Source organism: Mus musculus, chromosome 18 (assembly GCF_000001635.26).
Source record: "Mus musculus strain C57BL/6J chromosome 18, GRCm38.p6 C57BL/6J".
NCBI lineage: Eukaryota > Metazoa > Chordata > Mammalia > Rodentia > Muridae > Mus > Mus musculus.
The window spans coordinates 67,189,159-67,211,519 of NC_000084.6; the positions used below are offsets into that span (position 1 = coordinate 67,189,159).

The 22,361-nt window shown below is 43.6% G+C and overlaps 2 protein-coding genes across 4 annotated transcripts in view; both read left to right on the forward strand.

The window, feature by feature from the left end:
* The window catches only part of Gnal (guanine nucleotide binding protein, alpha stimulating, olfactory type), a 138,495-nt gene that overhangs the window by 100,861 nt on the left and 15,273 nt on the right, over positions 1–22,361 (forward strand). For all 3 annotated transcript variants that reach the window (NM_177137.5, XM_030250337.1, NM_010307.3), the window contains 2 exons: positions 2,212–2,309; positions 21,890–21,944. In NM_177137.5, the coding sequence (NP_796111.2) occupies positions 2,212–2,309; positions 21,890–21,944 (153 nt within the window). The remainder of the gene's footprint in view (positions 1–2,211; positions 2,310–21,889; positions 21,945–22,361) is intronic.
* Positions 16,201–18,729, forward strand: Chmp1b (charged multivesicular body protein 1B). The gene has a single exon (NM_024190.2). It carries the CDS (start codon positions 16,343–16,345, stop codon positions 16,940–16,942), a length of 600 nt encoding a protein of 199 aa, NP_077152.1. The 5' UTR covers positions 16,201–16,342; the 3' UTR covers positions 16,943–18,729.

A 22,361-nucleotide genomic window follows, 5' to 3' on the forward strand; every position in this document is an offset into this window, starting at 1 on the left:
TTTTAAACTTTAAAGTTTACTTAAAATTCTGGTCTCTAGGGAGATGGCTCGCCATATAAAGTGCTTGCTGGGCAAGTGTGAGGATCTGATTTCTGATCCCCAGCACCTACAGAAATGCCAGCAGGGTACGGCAGCTCTGCTGTCACAGCAACAATCAGAAGGTAGAGGACAGGGTTCAAGGTTGGAGAAAGATAGTTAGATAGAGTATCCATTTCAGTGAGCTCCAGATTCCTTTGAAAAGCCCTGCCTCAATAAATAAGCCTGAGATAAATCAAGGAAGACCCCCAGTGTCAGCCTTAGACGTCTGCACAGGGGTGCAGCTCAGCCCCTTGAAAAGAGTCAAAGTATCCATACATTTCAGTTGCTTAAGCATACAAAGATCTCAAGATGCTTCTCATTCAGTAATACATACATACATACATACATACATACATACATACATACATACATACAAACATACATAAAAATTGATAGAGAAATAAGAAATACCACACAGTCACATTTCTTCTTAGCCTTCCACTTCTGAATGGAATCCTTAATGAAGCTGGAAACATGTGGGACAGAGACATTGATGCAGGGAAGAGCCCAGTGGATCCCACAGGGATCTTCAGAGTGATGCAAGCACCCCATGAACCTGTCTTTCTCCTGCCCCATCCAGCAATCACCTCTCTTGCTGTCAGTGACTCAATAGCAATGCATTCCAATCTGGACACCTACTTCTCCCCTGCCACCGGCCAAAGGGTTCTGCAGGGCACCACAGTGCCTCCACATTTGCCCTGGACCCAGTGCGTGTGACAAGCTTTCCAGGGCCCAGTCTCCTGAGAGTCTAATCTCTTCCTGTCTCTGCTCTCTAGCCTTCTCCCAAGTTAGTTCAGGATCCAACCTGTGTGGGATCACACTGACCAATTGCTGTGAGCACCACATCACTCTGCTATGTGGGATGTGGGGGAAGTTGTTCTCCTGGCTCTGACATGGGCGAGAAAGGCTTAGAGAGCTTCCCAGAGATAAACAGAAGCCTGAAGCTACTACTGTTTTCCTCCTTAGTTTGTGTTGGCCTTTCCTAACCCAAGAAACCAGATAAAGAGTCCACTGTTCTTTGTGCGTATTGACCAGAATTAGACCCATCCTGGGCACCGCTTAAGCTGTCAATGGAAACTATGTTGACTTTTATAAAACGTGGTACAGCATCAGTGGTTCCTATAGTCATCTCTTTTACATTAAGTCTGTTACCTCGAGAGGAATCAAGTGCCTCAGAGCTAGTGACATGACTTAGTATAAGGAAAGTTCTTTCAGAGGGCCCTGCTGCTATAATGGGTAAGCATGGTGACCTTATGACTCTCGGGTGAACCAAAACTCACAGTGCATATTGAACTCATGGTTTGATGGTTTGCTTTAAACACAAACACAAACATACACACACACACTAAAACCCTCATAGTAAACTGTCCATCACTGAGCAAGCATAGTACTGAAGAGTAAAGCAGGAGAATCATAGATTTGAGGCCAGCCTGGACTCCCTGAGACTCTATGACAGATTTCCTTTTAACGTTAATGAGCCAATTTAACCCATCTACTTGGTATGTTCCTTTTTATTTTCATTACATTTTTATTTTATGTGTCTGAGCATTTTGCCTCATATGAACCATATGTGTTTCTGGTGCCCCAGGAGGCCACAAAAGGGCATTGTATCCCCTTGGGCTAAACTTACAGATGGTTGTGAACCACCATATGAATGCTGAGAATCAAACGTGGGGGCCTCAGCAAAAACAGCAAGTGCTCTTAAACCCTGAGCCATCTCTCTAGCCCTCCATCCTGATCTTACCTCACCTTGAAAAGCCAAAAGATAGCTGTTAGGATGGACCTGAGACTATCCATATCCTCCATTGCTGGGGTGATTGCTTAGCTCTCAAAAGCACTGAACGCCAAGAACCTTGAAATTGGGTTGCTGTTTTGGGATTGATGACTGCCATTGATTTTTGACTCCCAGTTTTCATTCTGATGAGCTTAGTGAATAGTGGCTTACATGAGTGGTGATAGTCAAGTCACCCTGCCTTGTATCATGCTGAATCATGGATACACATGACGGCGTAGAGCTTGGACTTCCACACCAAAAGAATCCCTGCCTTCCTCACTTCTGTCTTGCCATTTCTTTGTGCTTCCTACTTTGTAAAATATCCTGACCTGTGTTCTTGTCACTCTTTCCAACCTTAGGAGTTCTTTGACCATGTGAAGAAGCTGTGGGACGATGAAGGAGTGAAGGCCTGCTTTGAGAGATCCAACGAGTACCAGCTGATCGACTGTGCACAATAGTAAGTTGCTTCCCAGGCCAGGTCTCTCTGAAGCCTGATTGCATTCTTGGCTGTGCCCACCCTATAGCTCAGAGGTTTCCTAAAAGCAGAAATCAAGAGTAACTTTGACTTCAGAAGTTAACTTTCTAAAGAGGAGGTTTTGGCAACATTGTTTCCCTGAAGGTGTATTCAGTAATGTTGTTTCACCAAAGGAGCTGGTTTTGGTAACATTGTTTCACTGAAGGAGATGTGTTCAGTAACATTGTTTCACGAGCGAACCAGAGTAAGTTTCTCTTTGTCCTCTTAAGTTCTTTTCATTTTTTTTCCTATCTGCACAGAGTTAAAGACATATCTACTAATTATAATGTACCCAAATATTCACTATTATATTTTAATTTTTAAGCAAGCCTCTCCAAATTAAGTTTTTTAATATCAAAATGTGCAGGACTGGGGAGATGGCTTGCTATCTATAAAAGCACTGGATGCTTTTCCAGAGGACCTGAGTTCAGTTCCCAGCACTCAGCTCACAACCACCTATAACTCCAGCTCCAGGGGATCTGGTGCCCTCTGCTGACCTCCTTGGCACACACAACTAATTAAAATTTTAAAAAGTCTGTTTCCTATTGTTTCCCTGCTGCATTTTGGAGTTCAGCAGAATGAAGCTTACATTGGTCTCGGGCAGGTTCTTACTCCTTCGCTGCTGTTTTGGAGTGGTTCCAGATTTGAACCAGCAGTGACTTCAGTGTGTTCTGATTGGCTGATAGTGAAAAGGAAAACAGATTGATTATAACCCAGAAGTGAGAGTTGTCCACATACTCCTGGTCATACAACTGCCCTGTAAACTAGGGTACAAAGCTTCAACAGCAACTTTTGTTATCTTGCTGTTTCCTGTGGGATGAATTTGTGTTCCAGGAAAATGATGCTCTTATATTGTCTGAGATCAAGTACAGGCCAGTGTTGGATCCCACCCATAGAATCCAGGTAATTTGCTTTGTGAAGAGGTTTAACCTGTCTTCTCTGGAGCTTTTTGGGATAAATGAGTGTGGTGTGAGTTCCTTCCGTGATGGTTCTCAAGTAATAGGACAACATTGGTTGATTCCCTTGCAAAGTAAAAACTGCAAATTAACAATCCCTGTGTTAAGACCCCCTTCATCCCTTGAGATGCAGAAACAAGCGAAACATGCTAGCCTGGGGCCCAGTTTCAACTATACTGCTATTCATACCACGACCAATGATAACATCAGTTACCTGTTTAAATGCCTTCTGGGGTTTGGTAGAACATAACTCTATAGTGTCATCATTTAATGAGTTAATTCTAAGTGCACTGGAACTTTCTCTGTGAAGGTGAAACTCACAATAAAGCTGTTGTTGTATAAGAAGAATAAAATAATTATTTTCAGAATCATGACCAAGGCCTGACTCTTAAAGCATGTGGTAATCTTTATGCTTATTACATAGTTGAGGCAGGAAGCTCGTGAGTCTGAGGTCTGCCTGTGTTATATAACTTTTATTAACCTACATGCTAAAGCAGAAATTGCCAGCAACTGGGCTCTCTAGCATAGCTCATAATCACAATGAAATTCACATATGTTTGCACCGGAAGTTAGAATGCAGTGTGTGTTTTGTCAACCTGTGTTAGTGTCCTTGTAGACACTCGTCGTCACTTGAGGAATTTAATTTCTTAAATAACAAAAATGGAAACCTTACGCTTGTGTCAGTGGAATGGGGAGCTAATGGTTTAGCTTCAAGCACATTGTGCAAAAATAAATCGTTTTGGTTTTCTTTTGTTTTGTTTTGTTTTGTTGTTGTTGTTGTTGTTTTAAGTGACACAGTTGGGCTGTGGGCAGACCAAAAATCAGAATATGTAATATCTCTGCCACCACCTGCTGCATGAGACTTGAGACAAAGTATTTCAGTGGGGAGAAAAAGCAGTGACACCTAAGTCCCCTGGAGTTGTGATAAGACAAATAAGTTAGACACCCAAAGCCTTCAGAATAGTGACTCCCATAGAGTTGAACTCTGGGTAAGTATCATTCATGCTAGCACGTGACTGATACCCTGAGGCCCAAAGAGGTAGACTGAGGCATCCAGAATCATGATTTCCCAGGACCATGCAACCATAAGAAGAGATTTCTGATTTCCTTCACTTCTGTCCTTGAATACCTCAGAGAGCCCTGAATAGAACATTCCTCATGAACAAGGCTCCTTGGCCTCAGACAGAGACTCTCCCTTTCAGGCTTGTTAGGAGTAAAGCCCAACTTTCTTATCCTCGAACCTGGCCAAGTCACAGGAAGCAGCCACGTTGGAGGCTTAGGAACCCGATTCCTCATAACTCCCCCTGTACCACGGTATTTATCTTAACATGTGAGGATCGTGTTGGTTCAATACCTTTGTCAGGTTCTGGAACTGAGGGAATAGAGAATCTAGAGTGTTTTAAGTTGCTAAGTAAACGTTAGAAAAATGTAACCTCTGACCATCTCCCATTACTGTTGCTTCATAAAAGAAAGCACAGACATGCATCACATTGGCAGTGGGATGCGACCGTAGTGTTGTGCTGTTTGTCCACTCATGAGGCTTTGACCTTCTCCAGGGAATGAGTCCTGTTTCTATTCATGCACCCACGCCTCAGCTGGGCATCACTGTGGGAAAATAGTCTTCATCGGTCTGGTATGTAACAGAGTTAAATATTGCTGGTGACACGGACATGTGCTGAAACGTGTGTCATTAGACAGTTCCGTTACTACACAAACATCACAGGACATACATGCTTATGCAGACCTGGATTGCACCCAGGCCAGCAGGGAGATAGATAGAGACACATATAAGTGTTCACCAGCCTACTGTTCCGAGGACTTTGGTGAATAAAACAACTCAAGATTAAGTCAAGCACAAAAGAGACGTGACGCAATCAAGAGACAAAGTAAGGACTGGGAGATGGCTCAGAGGTTAGGAAAACTTCCTATTCTTCTAGAGAACAGGAGTGCAGTTCCTCACAACCACCTTTAACTACAGAACCAGGGATTCAATGCCCTTTGCTGGCCTCAGCAAGCACCCACACATACACGGCATACACATACAAAGAGATTCATATACAAACAAACAAAAAAATCATTTTATTTTTTAAAAGAGACAAAGTAAACACTGAATGTGTGAGGCAGCTGCTGTCAAACACAGCACACTAGTTTACAATCCACTCTTTTTTTTTTCCACAAGTAGGAGGAACCTACTCTGAACTCACAGTAGAAAGTCTAATATGGGAAATACTGCACTGATAACACAGTCATTCCCTTGCCTTATCAAGGCTGATGGGCTGGATATGAATCATGTGCTGCTCTTTTATCTGGCCAGCAGCCAAGGGTGTGGCTCAGACCAGCATCACTACAAATGCTGGGAAATGCATTGTGCCATGTTCCAACAGCTGTGGAGACTGGGAAACAGACTCATTCCACTCCATACAGTCTTAGAGACCACCATCATACACTCAGTCCAGAGAATACTGAAGTTTCATAGGCAACATAAGATTGTAACTGAATTAACGAAGCAAGAGCCTTCAGTTCAATGTGCCTCTGATTGGAGACACTGACCCTTGACTCCTTCACAAGTTCATACCACACCCTAATTCTCACACACTGCAGCTTACTCTTGTCAATCCCCAGGATCTTGACGTAGTTTCTTTTCTTTTCTTTTCCCTCTCATCTAAATTGCTAGGAAAAGATCTGACTAATGTCTTGGGTGACTCTGAGTCACAGAGCTATGCCACTCGGCAGTTCTGCACTCTGAACTCCGATGCTTACTTAAAAGTCATCTTTCTATGCATAATTCTCAAGACCATCTAGAGAATAGATCCTTAGTGATACTGAAATTCTGTTAGGGACTTAGGAGATTGAGTGGCCCACTGAGACCTAAGAAGCCAAGCCTAGTGGTGCCAGCTTACAATCCTAGCCACTTGGGAGATAGAGGCAAGAAGATAGCAAGTCCAAGGCCTTTTTCAGGGCTATAGAATGAGCCTGAGGACAGCTTAGTCAGCTTGGTGAAAGCCTAGCTCAAAACAAAACTGTAATAAGGACTCTGGCTTTAGTTTGGTAGTTGCCTAGCATGAATGAGGGAAGCCCCATGTTTAATTTCCAGTACTGGAGAGGAAAGTGATATCATGAGAATCTACCAGTTCATGAAAGGCTTGGTCTATAGTTCCCGGCTATTCACTCTTAGATATATGCCCAAGAGAAGTACAATCATACATCTATACAAACGAGTGTTCATCGCAACCTTATCCATAATAACAAAAATCAGAATCAACCCAAATGCCCATCAACAGATAGATGTGCAATGTCCTTGCCATGGAACATGTTCAGCAAGAGGAGAGAAAGGCAATACTAATGCATGGGTAGGAAATGGACAGACCTGACAGACACCAAGCTAAGTGATGGAAGCCAAACCCAAAGGGTCACAAATAAAGGATCCATGTGTATAGAATGCCCATGAATGACAAATCCGTAAAGGCAGGTGGTACTGGGGATGAGGGGAGACTCCTCAGGGTAAATGGACTCTCTTAGGATGATGTAGGCATGGGTTACTTTTGTATTGCTATGATAAAATCCCTGACAAAAACAACTTCGAGAAAAAAATGATTTCTTTTGGCTCATGGTTTCAAGGTGTTCATCATGGCCAGCAGGGCATAGTGGAGCAGCACACTCACCTCACATCAGGTGAGGAGCAGAAAGAGTAATGCCAGTTTTCTATTTATTGACTTCCTCCTTTGTCCATTCTGTTCTGCACAGACCTCAGGGTGTGGGTTGTTAGTGCTACCTACTTTTAGGGTGGGTCATCACCCTAAAAGGGTTAATTCTCTCTAGAAATACCCAGAAGTGTGGCTCACCAATCTCCTAGGTGATTCTGAATACGGTCAAGTTGGCAATGATGATTACCCATCAGAATGAATGTTCTGCAGTTGGCTAGTGTGCTGGCCATACAACCTTGTGAATATACTAAAGCCACTGAATTCTATACTTAAAAGCGGTGACATTATACATTATAATGTATATAATGTATATATACACATATCTATATGTGTGTATTATGTATATATGTATACATATTACATAATTACACATATACATATACATCTCTAAAAGAAAGATGACAAGAGGATAGAGGAATGTAAGGCAGACAAAAATGTTGGGGGCCTGAAGAGATGGCTCAGTGGTTAAGATCTCTGACTGCTCTTCCACGTGGCAGCTCACAACTTTCTGTAACTCCAAAATCTGACACTGTCTCACAGACATGCCTATGAAACACCAGTGCCATGAGATTTAAAAATAATAATAATAAGTAAAATATTTTTTAAACTATGTTTTTAAAAAGTGCCAGGTATATATGGTAATCGGGGCTGGCTGTGTGCAGGGCAGTTGTCATGGAGACTTGGTGACAGCAGACTGCAGCCTCCTCCTTCAGCCCTCCAGGCGTCAGTGGTTCATAATGACATAGTAGAGTCGTGCACATGTGTGTGCAAGGCCTGCGTCATCATACTCAGCCAGTCAGCAAAGTGTGCCCCAGAAGCACCCTGGAAGCTGATACGTGAACAGAGGGAGGTACCCTGAAGTGCACAACACTGGTAAGGGAAATACTTAGAGGCTGCTAAGATCTGCTTTATGCTGTTTGACACTCAAAGAGTCCAAATTTCCTCAGGCTGCTTCTAGAAGAGGTAGGATTTCTCCAAACCTGTCTTTGAGCTGGTGTTGAATCAGCCACACTTTGGGGAACACCCCCACCCCCAAGCAGGTGCTTTCTCTTTGAGATAATAGGTCCATTGGCTACTCTTGAGTTTATTTCTTCCTATTTTCATCTCCTTTGCCTTTCCCTTTGCAGATCAAATTCCAGATAGAGTGAAGAGATAGGGTCCAGCCCGGGTCACCTCAAATGTGCCCTGCTAGCCAGTTACTGGAACTCACTCATCTAAGTCTGCAGCCACTTCTGTGTCCCTTGAGCAGGAACTACTGCTTTTCAGAAACGATGCATGCATAGCTGGGGCCGGGGAGAGCGGGAATCTGCATTCCCGCTGGCTTTGAAACTCACCACTCTGGTACAAATGTCTTTTTAACACCAAGCAAACTGCGAATTACCAGAGATTGTATTTTGCTCCACGTTCCCTAGTTCCTGCTATGAAAATTTAAACACAGTCTACTGAATTATCCCCACCAAATGCATTTCCTCTAAGGCCTCATAATAAGTGATTAAGTAACCATGGAAACAGCTATTTTAGGAGAGAGAAAATTGAGTCTTTGGAAGATCTCTATAAAATCAGACTTCACTTAATGTAACTTTCAACACCACCCAGTGTGGGCTCCTGTGCTTTGTACCAACATAGGAGCTCATTAGAAGCACATCCATTTCAACAATTAGCTGGGGAAGACTCTTAGAATACCAAAGAAAAAGAAGAAAGGATGCTCAGGGTGAAGTGAATGGAAACTCTTGTCTTACAGTCCCAGGTCTGTCTTTTCCTCAACAGCCAGCAGTTTCCCCGGACCTATCTACCATCTCTGATTCTGACTTCCACTGTATGGCTCACTGCTAAGCCCTGGGAATACTAAACTTTTAGAATAATCTACAAATCGTTGGCACTTACATAATTTCAACTGCAAAACTGGTCTTTTGTGGGTAATTTTAAAATAAGAGAAAATAGGATTTAGAAGATACATATTACACTATACCATTGTAAAATTATAACCATCACCAAAGTGGGTAAACATATTATTCTTAACTAGTCTTTACAATTTCATTGTTAGACACATCTATTTTCAGATTTATTTTCTAGATCTGAAGAAACAGCACTAGAACCTGCTCATGGGCAGTTGTTTTTTGTTTCTTTCTTTCTTTCATTCTTTCTCTTTTGCTGTGGGGGACGACAGCGTGGTGGAGAGAATACAAATGTATAGAAACCTGAGCAGCAGGCTCTCAGCTCCACCTCCCCAGTCGGTCATTTCTTCCATCATTGTTTAGAAATATCTGCCTTATAGCATACAAAAAAAAATTAACTACTTTACTTTTTTAACTTTGTGTGGGTCTATGTGCAATGTGTAGAAGTATGTTCACATTTATATGCATAAGTGTGGGCATGCTTACAAGTCCCCTAGTTCCTGCTGGGAACATGTCAGAGGACAAGCCTTGGGTGTCAGTTTGTACCTTCTACCTTGTTTGAGACAAGGCCTCTCCCCCCCCCCCCCTTACTGTGTATGCCAGGCTAGCAAGCCCAAGATCTTCCAAGCCTTCTCCTTCTCTGAGTACAATCCCTAGGTGTGCACACTCTGGTGTCAGGCTTTCTATCTGTTCTAAAGACCAAAACTCGGTCCTCACATTTGCACAGCAAGGCTTTTTACCTTCTGTGCCATCTCCCCAGCCCACAGAAAAAGAAATATTTGAGATGAGTTACTGCACATGATTTTGTGTAAAAATGTTTTAAAGGACCTAGAAATAATGACTCCTCAGTGGCTTAGGGAACTTAGATATAGATGACTATATCTAAGTTCCCTAAGTTCTTTTCCACACAGATAGACTATCACTTAGATGTGTTAATGCCTCACTTGAAATTACTGGGGGCGGGGGTAACAACATTTTTTATTCTTTGATATTTTCATACATGTATACAACATATCATGGTCCTATCTATTCCCCACTATCCATCCAACTCTCCCTAAACCCCTCTCCCATCTCCCTCCCATTTTGTTGTTCTCCATTTTAACTCATCTTTTAACACAAATCGAGTCCGACTAGTGTTGTCCTGCTGTTTCGCCAATAGACCAGAATGTGGTCTACCACATCATGGGCAGTCTATACAGTTTAAACTGAACGGCTATTTGTAACATAGGTAGGCTCCCCGCCACACACACACACACACACACACACACACACTATCTTAGTCCACCATGTCCATATATGCAAAAGTAATGTCCCAATAACTCTAACCTAGTTAAAGGCACAATGTATGCTTACAGCATCATTCACAGTCCTTCAAAAGTAGAACAACCCCAGTGTTCATCAACTGGTAAATGATTAAACAACTTACTCTATGTCCTTAGAATGATATACTATTCAGGAATAAAAAGAATGAGGCCTTCTGGGTTATGGGGGGAGGGGCAGGTGTAGCTAAGTGGTAGGGACTGAAGTTAGCATGAATAGTGAAGGATCTAATTCCCTTAGTACCACAAAAAAAAAAAAAAAAAAAAAAAAAAAGAATGAGGTTAGGCTACAAGGCCTCCTTTACAATAGAAGTATTTATTGCCTCGGGGACAATGGAAAGCTGTAATGATACCCTTATGTAAGTACTTTCCCTCCTTCCAGTAATGCAATTAGAGCATTTAGAAAAGATTTTAGAATGTAAGGAAGCTAGCTGCTCTTTGAAAATTTCACACTGAAGAAAGCAGTCTGAAAGAGGGGTTCCCTAGACTGCTATGTGTACCAGTTATTAGAAAGAAATAACTTGGCCGTGTATGCCTGCATCTGTATTGGTCTGGCTCTGGCAGAGCCTCTCGGGGGACAGCTATACCTGGCTCCTGTTAGTAAACACTTCTTGGCATCAGCAATAGCATCTGGGTTTGGTGTCAGCAGATGGGATGGATCCCTAGGTGAGGCAGTCTCTGGATGGCCTTTCCTTCAGTTTCTGCTCCACTCTTTGTCCCTGCATTTCCTTTTGACAGGAAGAATTCTGGACTAATATTTTTGAGGTGGGTAGGTGGCCCCATCCCTCAACAGGGTGCCATGCCTATCCACTGGATATGGTCTCTACAGGTTCTATTTCCCCTTTGTTGGGTATTTTGGCTAAAGTCCTCCCTCTTGGGTCCTGGGAACCTCATACAGACATACACAGCCAAACACTGGACTGAGCACGGGGACCCCAATAGGGAAGTTAGAGCAAGGACTGTAGGAGCTGAAGGTGTTTGCAACCCCATAGGAAGAGCAACAATATCAACCAGCCAGACCTCCCAAAGCTCCCAGGAACTAAACCACCATCCAAAGAGTACACATGGAGGGATGCATGGCTCCAGCTGGATATGTAGCAGAGGATTGCCTTATTGGGCATCACTGGGAGGTGAGTCCCATGGTCCTGTGAAGACTCAGCAACCCAGGCTAGGGGAATGCTAGGCCACTGAGGCAGGAGTGGGTGGACAGGTGGGGAGCACCCTCATAGAGGCAGGGGGAGGGGAGAAGGGATGGGGCCTTGTGTAAGAGAAACTGGGAAGGGGAATAACATTTGAAATATAAATAAATAAAATAACCAATAAAAATTGGGGAAAAAGAAAGAAAGAACTTTATTATAGAAAATCCCATTGATCACATAATAACTGGACTCCCTCATATCTGTGGTTAACATTTGAGAAATAGGTATTATTCCATTATGATAGTAAAATGATATCATGGAATCTAAACATAGTTTTCATTTGTTTATGGACCCCACTGTTCCTATGGGTGCCCTGGTATCACTTCCTAATTGATATTACAAAAAGCTTAGTACTTGGCATAATTTCTGGGAATAATAATGGAAGAGCCCTAATCTGGCTGCCTCTCATAGGCAGTACCTGCTAAGGAAGAAACTGCTTTGTTGTGACTTTCTAGTAAGAAGGGTGAGCAGGGGCTAAATATATCTTCTGAGATAGAAAAGACCTGAGAGATCATTTTGCCAAAAAAGGTAACTTTGTATTGTTCTCAGCTGAACATGTTTAATCATGTTTCAGATCTCTTACTTCTAGCAACTAGTATGAAGTTAACATTGATGACAAGGTGTTAACATTCGCCACTCTGCTGTGACCTGAACAGATGTGGTTTTTCCTCTGTATGCTCAGGCTGCTGGTTCTGGGTCCCATAAACGTCAAAGTCTGTTGTTACTGAAGTTCCTTATGTAGTCATAAAATGGCAGAAGTGTTTGCACAGAACATGTATGCATCCTCCTGTGTACTAAATCATCCTCAGATGGCTTGTGCTGTCCGTGTGGCATACATGCTTTGTGAGGGGTTACACTGGGCTGCTACGGAACAAAGACAAGAGAAGGCTGTGCATGATCGCCACAGACTTTATTCTTTTCTATTTTTTGTATTTTTAAATTAAATACTGTCACTCCACTGTTGGCTTAAGCACCCATGGAGAATTTGAAGATAAAGAGAAGATGCCCATCTCCCTCCAGAAACATGCACTGACTTCTCAGAGTCCTGGGAAGTCTTCCTGCAGATGGGAGCTTCTGGGAAGTGAAGCTGCAATAGATACCGTCCTGGGCTGCTAACACAAGGAACAGAACAGAAATCTTCCAAGCCGATGAAAAACTGTCGATGCCGTTTCCTCATTTCAGTTCTCGTAAACAGACTGAAATTTTTTTCAGTTTGGGTTAATGTAACAGAAATTCTATTACTTTTCAGTTCTTTCTTTCCTTCTTTCTTTTTTAACACCCTAATCCCTTCTGCAAACCTACTTTCTCTATGTACTGTGACTTCCTGGTGAATGGTGCTTTGGCACATTGGTGTAGGTGCGGGGGAGGGGGAGAGCCTTGTTTTGTTTTGTTCTGTTTTTTTCTGGACTTTGCTCATGCTAAGCGACACTATGCTGAACTCTACCCCCATTACTAGCTGGGTCCTAAGATTCATTTATTTCTTCAGCTCTTCCTGGTGGTTCCCAGAAAGAAATGGCCACACTTCTGCCTCCATCACCAAGTTCATTGGAAATGCTTGGCCAGCACCCCTGAGCCCTTCCATGAAAACAAACTCTAAGGAAAATTAGACATTGTACTTAAGAAGATATCACGAACTGCTCAGGTTTGCCAACTATCATTGTCCCCTATGTTGCTCATCTAGCCTGGAGCTCAGTAAATATTTGTGCCATATAGACACGGACCAACATGTCAATTACTGAAAAGCAATTGAATCTTCGTTACACTAACCCAAACTGCAACATGGAATCAGTAAATATTTGTGGAAGACAGGCATAGACTAAAAGTTTCCAGCATAGCTCTACTAATCTTCATAAGAAGGCATGCATTATATTTTAAATGCCCCCTCATGTGCCCAGATGGATATACAGGAAAGGACACATGTTAGTCTACACAGACCATGAAGACCACCACTTCTAGCAGAATGTAAAGAATGGATTGCTGGATGCAGATGTAGATGTAGATAAGAGCATCCTCAGAGATAACTCCTGAGATTCTGACTCTGACACCTAATGGGCAGTGGTGTATATAAATAAGGATGAGGACAGAGGTGAGCCTCTCTGAAAGAGTTGTCAAGTGGTCTTATCTCACAAATTAGCTACTGCCAAGGAGCCAGCTGTGTGACAGTCTCCACAACAGAATAAAACCTTGCTGCACAAGTGTGTGCCTAGGAGTTTTTTGCTGTAGTTCATGTTGGGTTAGGAGTTATCCATAGAAGAGAAGAAGCAGGACCTAGGGTACTCAGGGAGAGGAGAGCACCTGCCAAGGACAGAGTCAGCCTTCTCTTCCTATGCCAAGCTGCTAACTCTGGGTATGTGGTTCCTGGACTCCACCCACACTGGGAAGTGGGCCAACTGTGGTTCACTGAGTGCAGCACCTTCTAGTGCCTGTTCCACACCCTACATCATCCTTGCAGTTGGTTCCACTCCTTAGTCTTCTGGGGGATGGGGCACTGCTCAGACAATTTATATATCTAGGATAAGCAATGACCATTTGTTTTGTTGCTCCTGTGTTTGGGATTTTGAGACTGAGTCTCATTGAGCAGCTCAGGCTAGCCTGAAACTTTGTATCTTCCAGGCTTGGCCTTCCAGGTGTTGGCATTATAAGTGGGCACCACCCCCACCTGGTTGTTTTGTTTTGTTGTGCTGGGGATCAAAGCTAGGACTTTATGGATGGTAGGCAAGCATTGTTATAACTAATCTACAGCCTCAGCCCCGAGATGTTCTTGTTAAGTTATTTACATTGGATTGATCTATTACTGCTTCTGGGGTATCCAGGGAATCCGATGTCAACCCTTAACCAGAGCTATGGTCTCTGCGGAGTTACCTAGCTCCCTTTGCCTAGGTTTCCTCCCCTGAAAACTGGAGCTATTAATAGAGTCTCCCTACTCCCGTGTAAGGATAACATGAGTTTATTTATGGAAAGTGCTGAGCAATGCCTAGCAGTTACGCATTTAATAAGTAGTGGTAGTCATTAGCTCCACCTGTCAGAGTTTGCCATGATTGTATTCCAAACCATCCCACCTAATTAGAATTTATTATGAAGAAAGCTATTGGCTAGGACGTAGCTCAGTGTAGAGTGTTTGTCTAGTAGTCACGAAGCCCTAGGCTCCATCACCATAACCATGGAAAAAAATAAAGAAAAGGAAAGAGTATAAGAGGAGGAGCCAAAGATCCTGGACAAGGAACTTGTAAATTTCAAGAAAGGCCAGGGACCTAAAGGGGGGGAGCTAGCAGGCTGGGGGTGAGCGGAGAAGCTCAGTACACCCTCTATTCTCACTTTGATACATTTATATATGACATTTATAGGAAAGCTTCCCTTGGAGGAAGAGCTTTGCTAGAGATGGGAGGTGAGTGCTAAGCTTATGGTGTAGGATGATGTCCCAACTCCTCAGCCACACTCCCCGTAACACTTTCTTAGACACACTGCCTGCACCCACTTGCATCGTGGGACAGCAGAGTAATCCTCCCAAGGATCGGGTAGTTAATGTCATAACAGATGTGAACCAGGCTTCTGTCCTGTGCTATGGCAACCTTACAGAATTCAGCTGCACCACAGGAGGGGGACTTGGAAGGCTCAAGGGGGGGGACCTCAGTAGGTGCAATCATGAGGAAGGAGTCCCTTGCCCGTCCCCCCCAGCTCTACTTTGATCAAGTGACAGGAGTCTTGAACAATTTCCATTATGCAGTCTGGTTTGATGGGCACAGGAACAAAATCTGCCCTATAGAGGATAGCCTGCTGTACCCTGTCTCAAACAACAATGATACAAATAAGCTTTGTTCTAAGGAAATGCCTGTAGCACGGGGGCACTTTAACTGATTAACAAGCTATCCCTTGAGTAATGCAGGGCCCTGGACTAAAATAACCTCTAAACAGAATTCGCTCACTTAGTCTCTTCTGCTAACTCATGAGGGCAGTGGGCCTTCTGCTCTCTTGTTAGTGCCGCGTGGGAAGAATGTTTGTAAAGGAAAGCTACAGTGCATATTGCTGCCATGGAAAGCCTACATTTCTTTTTAAAGCACCTAACAGGCAGTGACAGGCTTGATGGGTGCCAGCGTGTGGGTCTCTGCACCTCGCCATTCGCTCCTGCATCATCTAAAATGGCAGCTAACCTGTCAGAATTCAGCGTGAGCGAGGATATTTATAAAACACTAGAAAGATAAATCCGTACCAGCAAAAGATGGGTCTTTCTTTTCGTCGCTCAGAAACAGGAGGGTTTGGGAAGGCAAATGCCAGCCAGCTCTCCTATAAACTGAGCAACCAGCCAGGGCAAGGAGTTAGATCAGGAAGGAGGCATCTGAACTGCACAGATTGCAAGCAAAGACCGAGACGTTTGGGAATGGACTTGAGTTACCTAAGAAAGCAGAGGTTACCCTTATGCATAAAGAAAGCTAGGATGGGGGAAGGGGTACTAACTACTTTGCAGCATTTGGCGCAGCTCCCAAACACCCCTAACTAGCCAAGTCTGGAGCCTGGATATTTTTTACATGCAAGTCTAGACACATTCCGTCTTCTTCGGTAGCTACACTCGCAAACAAAAAGTGCCTGTGGGCGCTGGTTTTGTGGATTCGCTCCTAGCTTAGCAGCTTTAGAAACTAAGCGGGAGAGCTCAAAAGCCAGTGGCAGGTTGTAGAGACGCCGGCGCTTAGGTGGGCGGGGCCCGGCGCTGTCCGTCATGCGGGCACCGCCCTCCGGCACCGCCCTCCCATCAATTCGCCCCGGCGCAGAGTTTGACGTCACCGTCTGCGCCGCACGCCGTAATACAGGAAGTGAGACCAAAACAAAGGAGCGCCGGCCGGGTGCGGACCTTCTTGCACCGGTGTCCCTGCTGCCTCGCCCGCGCCCACCCCACCGAAGCCGCACGACGATGTCCAACATGGAGAAGCATCTGTTCAACCTGAAATTCGCGGCCAAAGAACTGAACCGGAGTTCCAAAAAATGCGACAAGGAAGAAAAGGCCGAAAAGGCCAAAATTAAAAAGGCCATTCAGAAGGGCAACATGGAAGTTGCGAGGATTCACGCCGAAAATGCCATCCGCCAGAAGAATCAAGGGGTGAACTTCTTGAGAATGAGTGCACGAGTGGATGCGGTGGCGGCCCGTGTCCAGACTGCAGTGACGATGGGCAAAGTGACCAAGTCCATGGCGGGTGTGGTTAAGTCGATGGACGCGACGTTGAAAAGTATGAATCTGGAGAAGATCTCCGCTTTGATGGACAAATTCGAACACCAGTTCGAGACTCTGGACGTCCAGACGCAGCAAATGGAAGACACAATGAGCAGCACGACGACGCTGACCACTCCCCAGAACCAGGTGGATATGCTGCTCCAGGAAATGGCAGATGAGGCGGGCCTCGATCTCAACATGGAGCTGCCTCAGGGCCAGACCGGTTCCGTGGGAACGAGCGTGGCTTCGGCTGAGCAAGATGAACTGTCCCAGAGACTGGCCCGCCTTCGGGATCAAGTCTGACGGCCGAACCAGTCCGAGATTTCCCTTTGACGTGCTCTCTGTGTTTTAGAGAGATGTCCCAGAATTGTGCCAGAATGCCGAACGGTCTTCTAAGAACCTACAGCCCTCACCAGATAACGCTGAGAAATTCCAGTTTTTCTCCACTTCTAACTGGATTTTAAAGCTCTTTCTAGCTTATGATGATGTGTATTTTTATAGCTGCCTTTTAACAGAACTGGTTCATTTGCTCTACATAAATCTAGGAAAAAATCGACAGAACTCTAGCCCTCATGTATTCCGTTTTTACTTAGAATTATCAGACTGAAGTTATTTTTAGTGTGGTTGATGGTACAGAGACTGGCAAGCGGTGCATTAAAATGAAAGGAGAAGGAATGGGTACTAACAAGTATGTAAACACTTTGTTCAACTTCTTCGGTGGGAAATACTCTTTCTGTATATCATTTGGTTTTCTTTGTTTTTGCCTTCAAAGAACGACTGCAATTGACTTAATTTATTCTCATAACTTATACTAAAGTTATCTTAGAAGATTATTGCAACATACTCTTTACATTCTGTTAGTTCGTGTAATAATGGAGTTTGTGTAACTGGGAAAATATGCCAAGTAACTTCATTTATTATCAGGAGAAATTAAAATTTTTTGTTTATATTCTATTTACCAAGAGTTCTTAAGCTTAAGATAATTTCTAATTAAGAAAATCTCTAGTTGTTTTCTAATGAAAGTCAACCCTTAATAGACTTCTGATCAAAATAATGTTGAATGTCAACACAACAGTCCTATTACATGCCAAACATTGCCAAAGAACCGCTGATTTGGTCCGGCCAAGCCCTAGGACAGTGTAATTACAGGTTTTGTTTTATTTAATAACAAATAATATAAATAAAATTAGAACAGCATTTTTAAGTTCTATTTGTATGTATTATTTTGTCCTAAAGCAACAACTCTTTTAAAATCTCAAAAAGCATAAGTTAATGCTATAGATATACAGAACTTAACTGTACATTTAGCCAGCTAGAAGTCTAGAGCAAAGCAGTGAGCTGGGATTAGAAGGAAAGAGAGGCTGAAAGTAGCTGCCTTCCTTTATAGCCTCTGGTGTAAAACAAAGCAACTCCCACTTTCTTCTATCCTCAAAACACAGAGAACAGCTTGTGTTTGCTTGGCACATATATTAACCTAAGTTAAATACTTACAAAGTTTGTTTTATTTAATTTCCCCTTTTCCTGATTTTTGTTTTGTTTTTCCATTAAGAGAATTCCAATGTTTCAAACAAGATAGAGCCTCTGGAAAACTCTTTGAAAAATTCATTATTATGTGAATTGTATGGTTTCCCAGGTGAACGAGTGTTTAATGAACAAAGTGTAATCGTACAGAGATGAATACTGACTCTCGGAGTTAAGGAGTGTGTGGGGGTGAGCACATTTGCACACATATATACACATAGTTTTTTCTTAAGTCTGCTCTGTGGGACACTTCTAACTGCCCAGTGTCCTCTCTCAAAGGTCCTTTAGCAGATATGTGACTTCTCATATACACAGTTACGCTAACTCAGGTGTATGATGAATACAGTGTATGTTTTAATCCTTTATCCTGGAAAACCTTGGTTAAGTACAGCTTTAAAAAATAACTCAGTATTGACTCCTCGGTAAATTTTGTACTGCAAGCATTTCCACCAGATTATATTTTATGAGATTAAAGAATGCTATATATGCTTAAACCTTCTTAAAATGTGTTCATTTCATACTATATGGATATACATTTATATGAGTCATAAACATTATTTTCAAAAGCCCATGGGTTATTTCCTCGCTTTTGGAACGGACGCAATTTTGAATTTTAAATCGTGAAAGCTGGGTAAACATATTTTTAAATGGCATATTATTGCATGTAAGTGTGGGTTTCAGCATAGAAACAGAGAATGAAAGCTGCATCCATGAGACTCTGGGCTAGATTCCCAGCACCACAAAAGGCATGGTGAGGGTGACTCTTAAGGATATTTGAGAAAGAAGAACTCAGAAGTAGACTTGGCTCAAAAGTTGTCCTCAGTCCTGGACTCTTATCTGGGTAGCATGGCATTTTCTTCTGTATCCCTGGGAGCCTAGGTGTTCTTAATCTGAATGTTTCTTCTTGGACACAATTTTTTTTTTTTCTAAACTGAGTTTTAGGGTTAGTGGGAGGAAAAAAAACAGACTGATGGGCAAACTCAACTTTCTTATACTAATTTTAGTGCAGGGCCCAGTTGTGTGTTATCAGAGAATATTCTAACCAAACTGTTCTGTCTACGGCCTTTGATTTGGAGGGACAGAGGCGAGGGAACACGTGAGTTAATAAGGTCTGGTGACCTTATTAAACCAGACTGTATGTAATCATTAGTGGAGGATCTCCTTGCAATATATAACAACATTCTCCTGGGGGTGTTTGTTGTTAAAACATAGCTCAAAACTACCCAGCAAAACCTACAAAGCAAGGGACACTAAGCAAAGTGGTGAATGGACTTTTTTCTTTCCTCTTCTTCCTTCCTTCCACCGCATAGTCTAGTAAGCTGTCTGGCCAGTTTCCCCGAGTTCATTTTCTGCAGTCCCATTGTCAGGCTCGTAGGGAGCAGAACCGACAGAATCTGGTCATACAGTAGGCTGCTGGCAATGTCTCAGAGACTCATGCCTTGCACAGTAGTGTGGCAGTACTCAAGTGTTCCCTGATGACCACAGGCAAACAGGTAAGGCCAGTACAGCAAGCAAACAAGCTCAGGCCAGAGTCCTGGTACTCTCTGACTACCTGGATATTTTTATTTGGCAATACTTTTATGTCTCACAGGTAAGTATGATTCAGAGGAAATTTTTTACTTCCCTTGACAGTTACAGCTTGCTCTCTCTCTCTCTTTTCTTTCCACAAAGAAGTTATTTAAAATGTGGATTGATCACAAAGAGCTTTTCCTTGGGTCCAGCAGTCTCATTACAAAAGATGCTAACAACTGTCCATGACTATCCTGGTCCCAGCATATACCCACTTCTTGGGCATCTTCATGGTCACAGACTTTTGAATTACTCTAGTCAAAACACTGCTGCAAACATACACACCTTCAGCTATACCAGGAAATACTGGAAAATAGCAAAGCCAAGGGTTGGGTGGGGAGGGGAGGCATTGCTTGTTTTATAGACTGGAGTTTTGACCCAGCCTTCCTGAGCAGGACATGAACTATATACCCCTGAGCTATATCCTCAGTCTTTTTTCCCCTTGATTTTTATTTTGAGACAGAATCTCTCTAATTTTCCAAGCTGGTCTTTAAACCACTTTGTAAATCAGGCAAACCTTGAACTTGGAATTTCTTTACCACCACCCACCTAGTAACAGATTAAAAACCTACAGCACCAGGCTCATTCTCCCTTAGTATCCAACAACACAAGTTTATTGGTTTGTTTGGGTTTGTTTGTTTGTTTGTTTGTTTGTTTGTTTTATGGTTGAAGTTTTTTCTGGTTTTGCAGCTCTCTATAGCATTCTGATCTACAAAAGGACAATCTTACATGTCCCACCCAGGGTTTTCTGCTTCATATGTCACATCCCAATAAAGGAGAATGTTACAATTCTGGAAAAAAACTTTCTAAAAACCTCTGGCCCATTAGTTACAAGCCCCAACTTGACGAAGTACTTCTGCAGGTTGCTTGGAACTAGGCCAAGGGTCAGAACTGGACAGAATTTTGGAAACTGCCTTGGAAGGAGAGTGGGAAAAATGGAGGCGTCTTTACCTCCTTTGCCTCTCTCCTTGGCATCTCAGTCTCACAAGCTGAACAGGCTTCAGGAAGGTTCCTACCACTTCCCTCCCACCACTTCCTCTGGAAGGCACTGTCGAATTACATCCCTCCAGAACCTCATATGTACTCTCTGTCAGCCATCTCTCACCCTTTCTACTTGCACTAATTATCATCCAAGTATATTATATTCACCCACCTGCCTCCACCCTGTGTGCACCCTGTTTTAAATTGGTTGCTTCCTCAGCTGACTCTGACTCTAGCCTTCAGTTTCATATTTCACCTTTAGCTCCTTCCAGCCCTTCTTGTCGGGGCCCTACTCATTGCCCCTCTCAGTTGAAGGAGAAGTGAATGTGTTCCTTTCAGGGATGTTTCCTGAAGACTGGACACTGCACTAAGTGTTGGGGACTCCAGAGTCCCCAAAACAAAGACCTGCACTCTGGGTCCGTCCCAGGGCCTGGAAAGCCAGGCCTGGTGGAGACAAAGGGTGTTGTCTAAAACAGGCTCTGACCTCTGAGAGGAGGAGGAGGAGGAGGCTTCCTAACTAGGACCCGGAAAGATGCTTGAAAAATGACAGCAATGCTGATTCACCCGCCATACCCTACCCAGGTCTGGTCTTCCTGCCCTTGAACTGACTTACACTGAGAGTTGCCACTGAATGTGTACTGATGAACTCTGCAGATAACTCCTTCACACTTGCAACACACTCATCCTACCACACCCTCACACCATTACTCACACGGACATCCCCTCATTCATACACTCATATTCTCACACACAAAGACAAGTATAAATGAACATACAGTCAAACTCAAGCACACTCTTTTGCGCACATACTGTTTTGGGTTCTTACAGGGAACCTTGTTGCTTTCTGTTTCATAGTAACATTACAGCTCCTTTGGCCTTGGAAATGTCTAGCCATTCCCCCTCTCAGTTTGAGAGCAGCTACCAGCTAACAAACCTTCTAGGACTGGGGAAGAGGGAGGAGAAAGGAAAACAGGTGAAAGGGCAGACCAGCAAAGTCACATGGAATGCAGGTGTTGGCCTCTCCTTGGGACAGATATGTATCAGCACCTAGGCCTGTCCTCACTTTGCAAATGTCCCATTAATGTAGCCCTGGCTCTGGGATCACGTGACCAGAGAACAGGTCTGACCTTGTATTGGCTTCCCTTGCAGCTTCTGACCTTGTATTGGCTTCCCTTGCAGCTTCCTGGAAAGGATTGACAGTGTCAGTCTGGTTGACTACACACCCACAGACCAGGTACAGTGAAAGAAGAGCTTCTGAGATAGACTGCCACGAGCATTCAATGACAACTTAGAAGATGCGGGGGGGGGGGGGGGGGGGGGGGGGGGTAGGGGCATACTCATGATCACTGCTGCTTGCACCTAGCCATGCTGCCCCTCATATTGGTCCTACCACCAAGTTCTGAGCCCTCACTCCCCATCTTGTGCAGTGAAGCCCACTCTGGTCCTTGCTGGCATGAAAGGAAGATCCCATACGAGCTAAGAGTATATGATTTCCAGGCTTCCAAGGACCATCACTGAGAAAGCCAGGCCTTCAGTTCCCTGTTTTGTACACTGGGTCCATTCTGCTTTTGACCCTAGGCTTGAGCTCCAAGTACCATAGCACATATCCAGGTATGCCACAAGTGTGTCCCTTGGGTTGAGCCAGACAGGA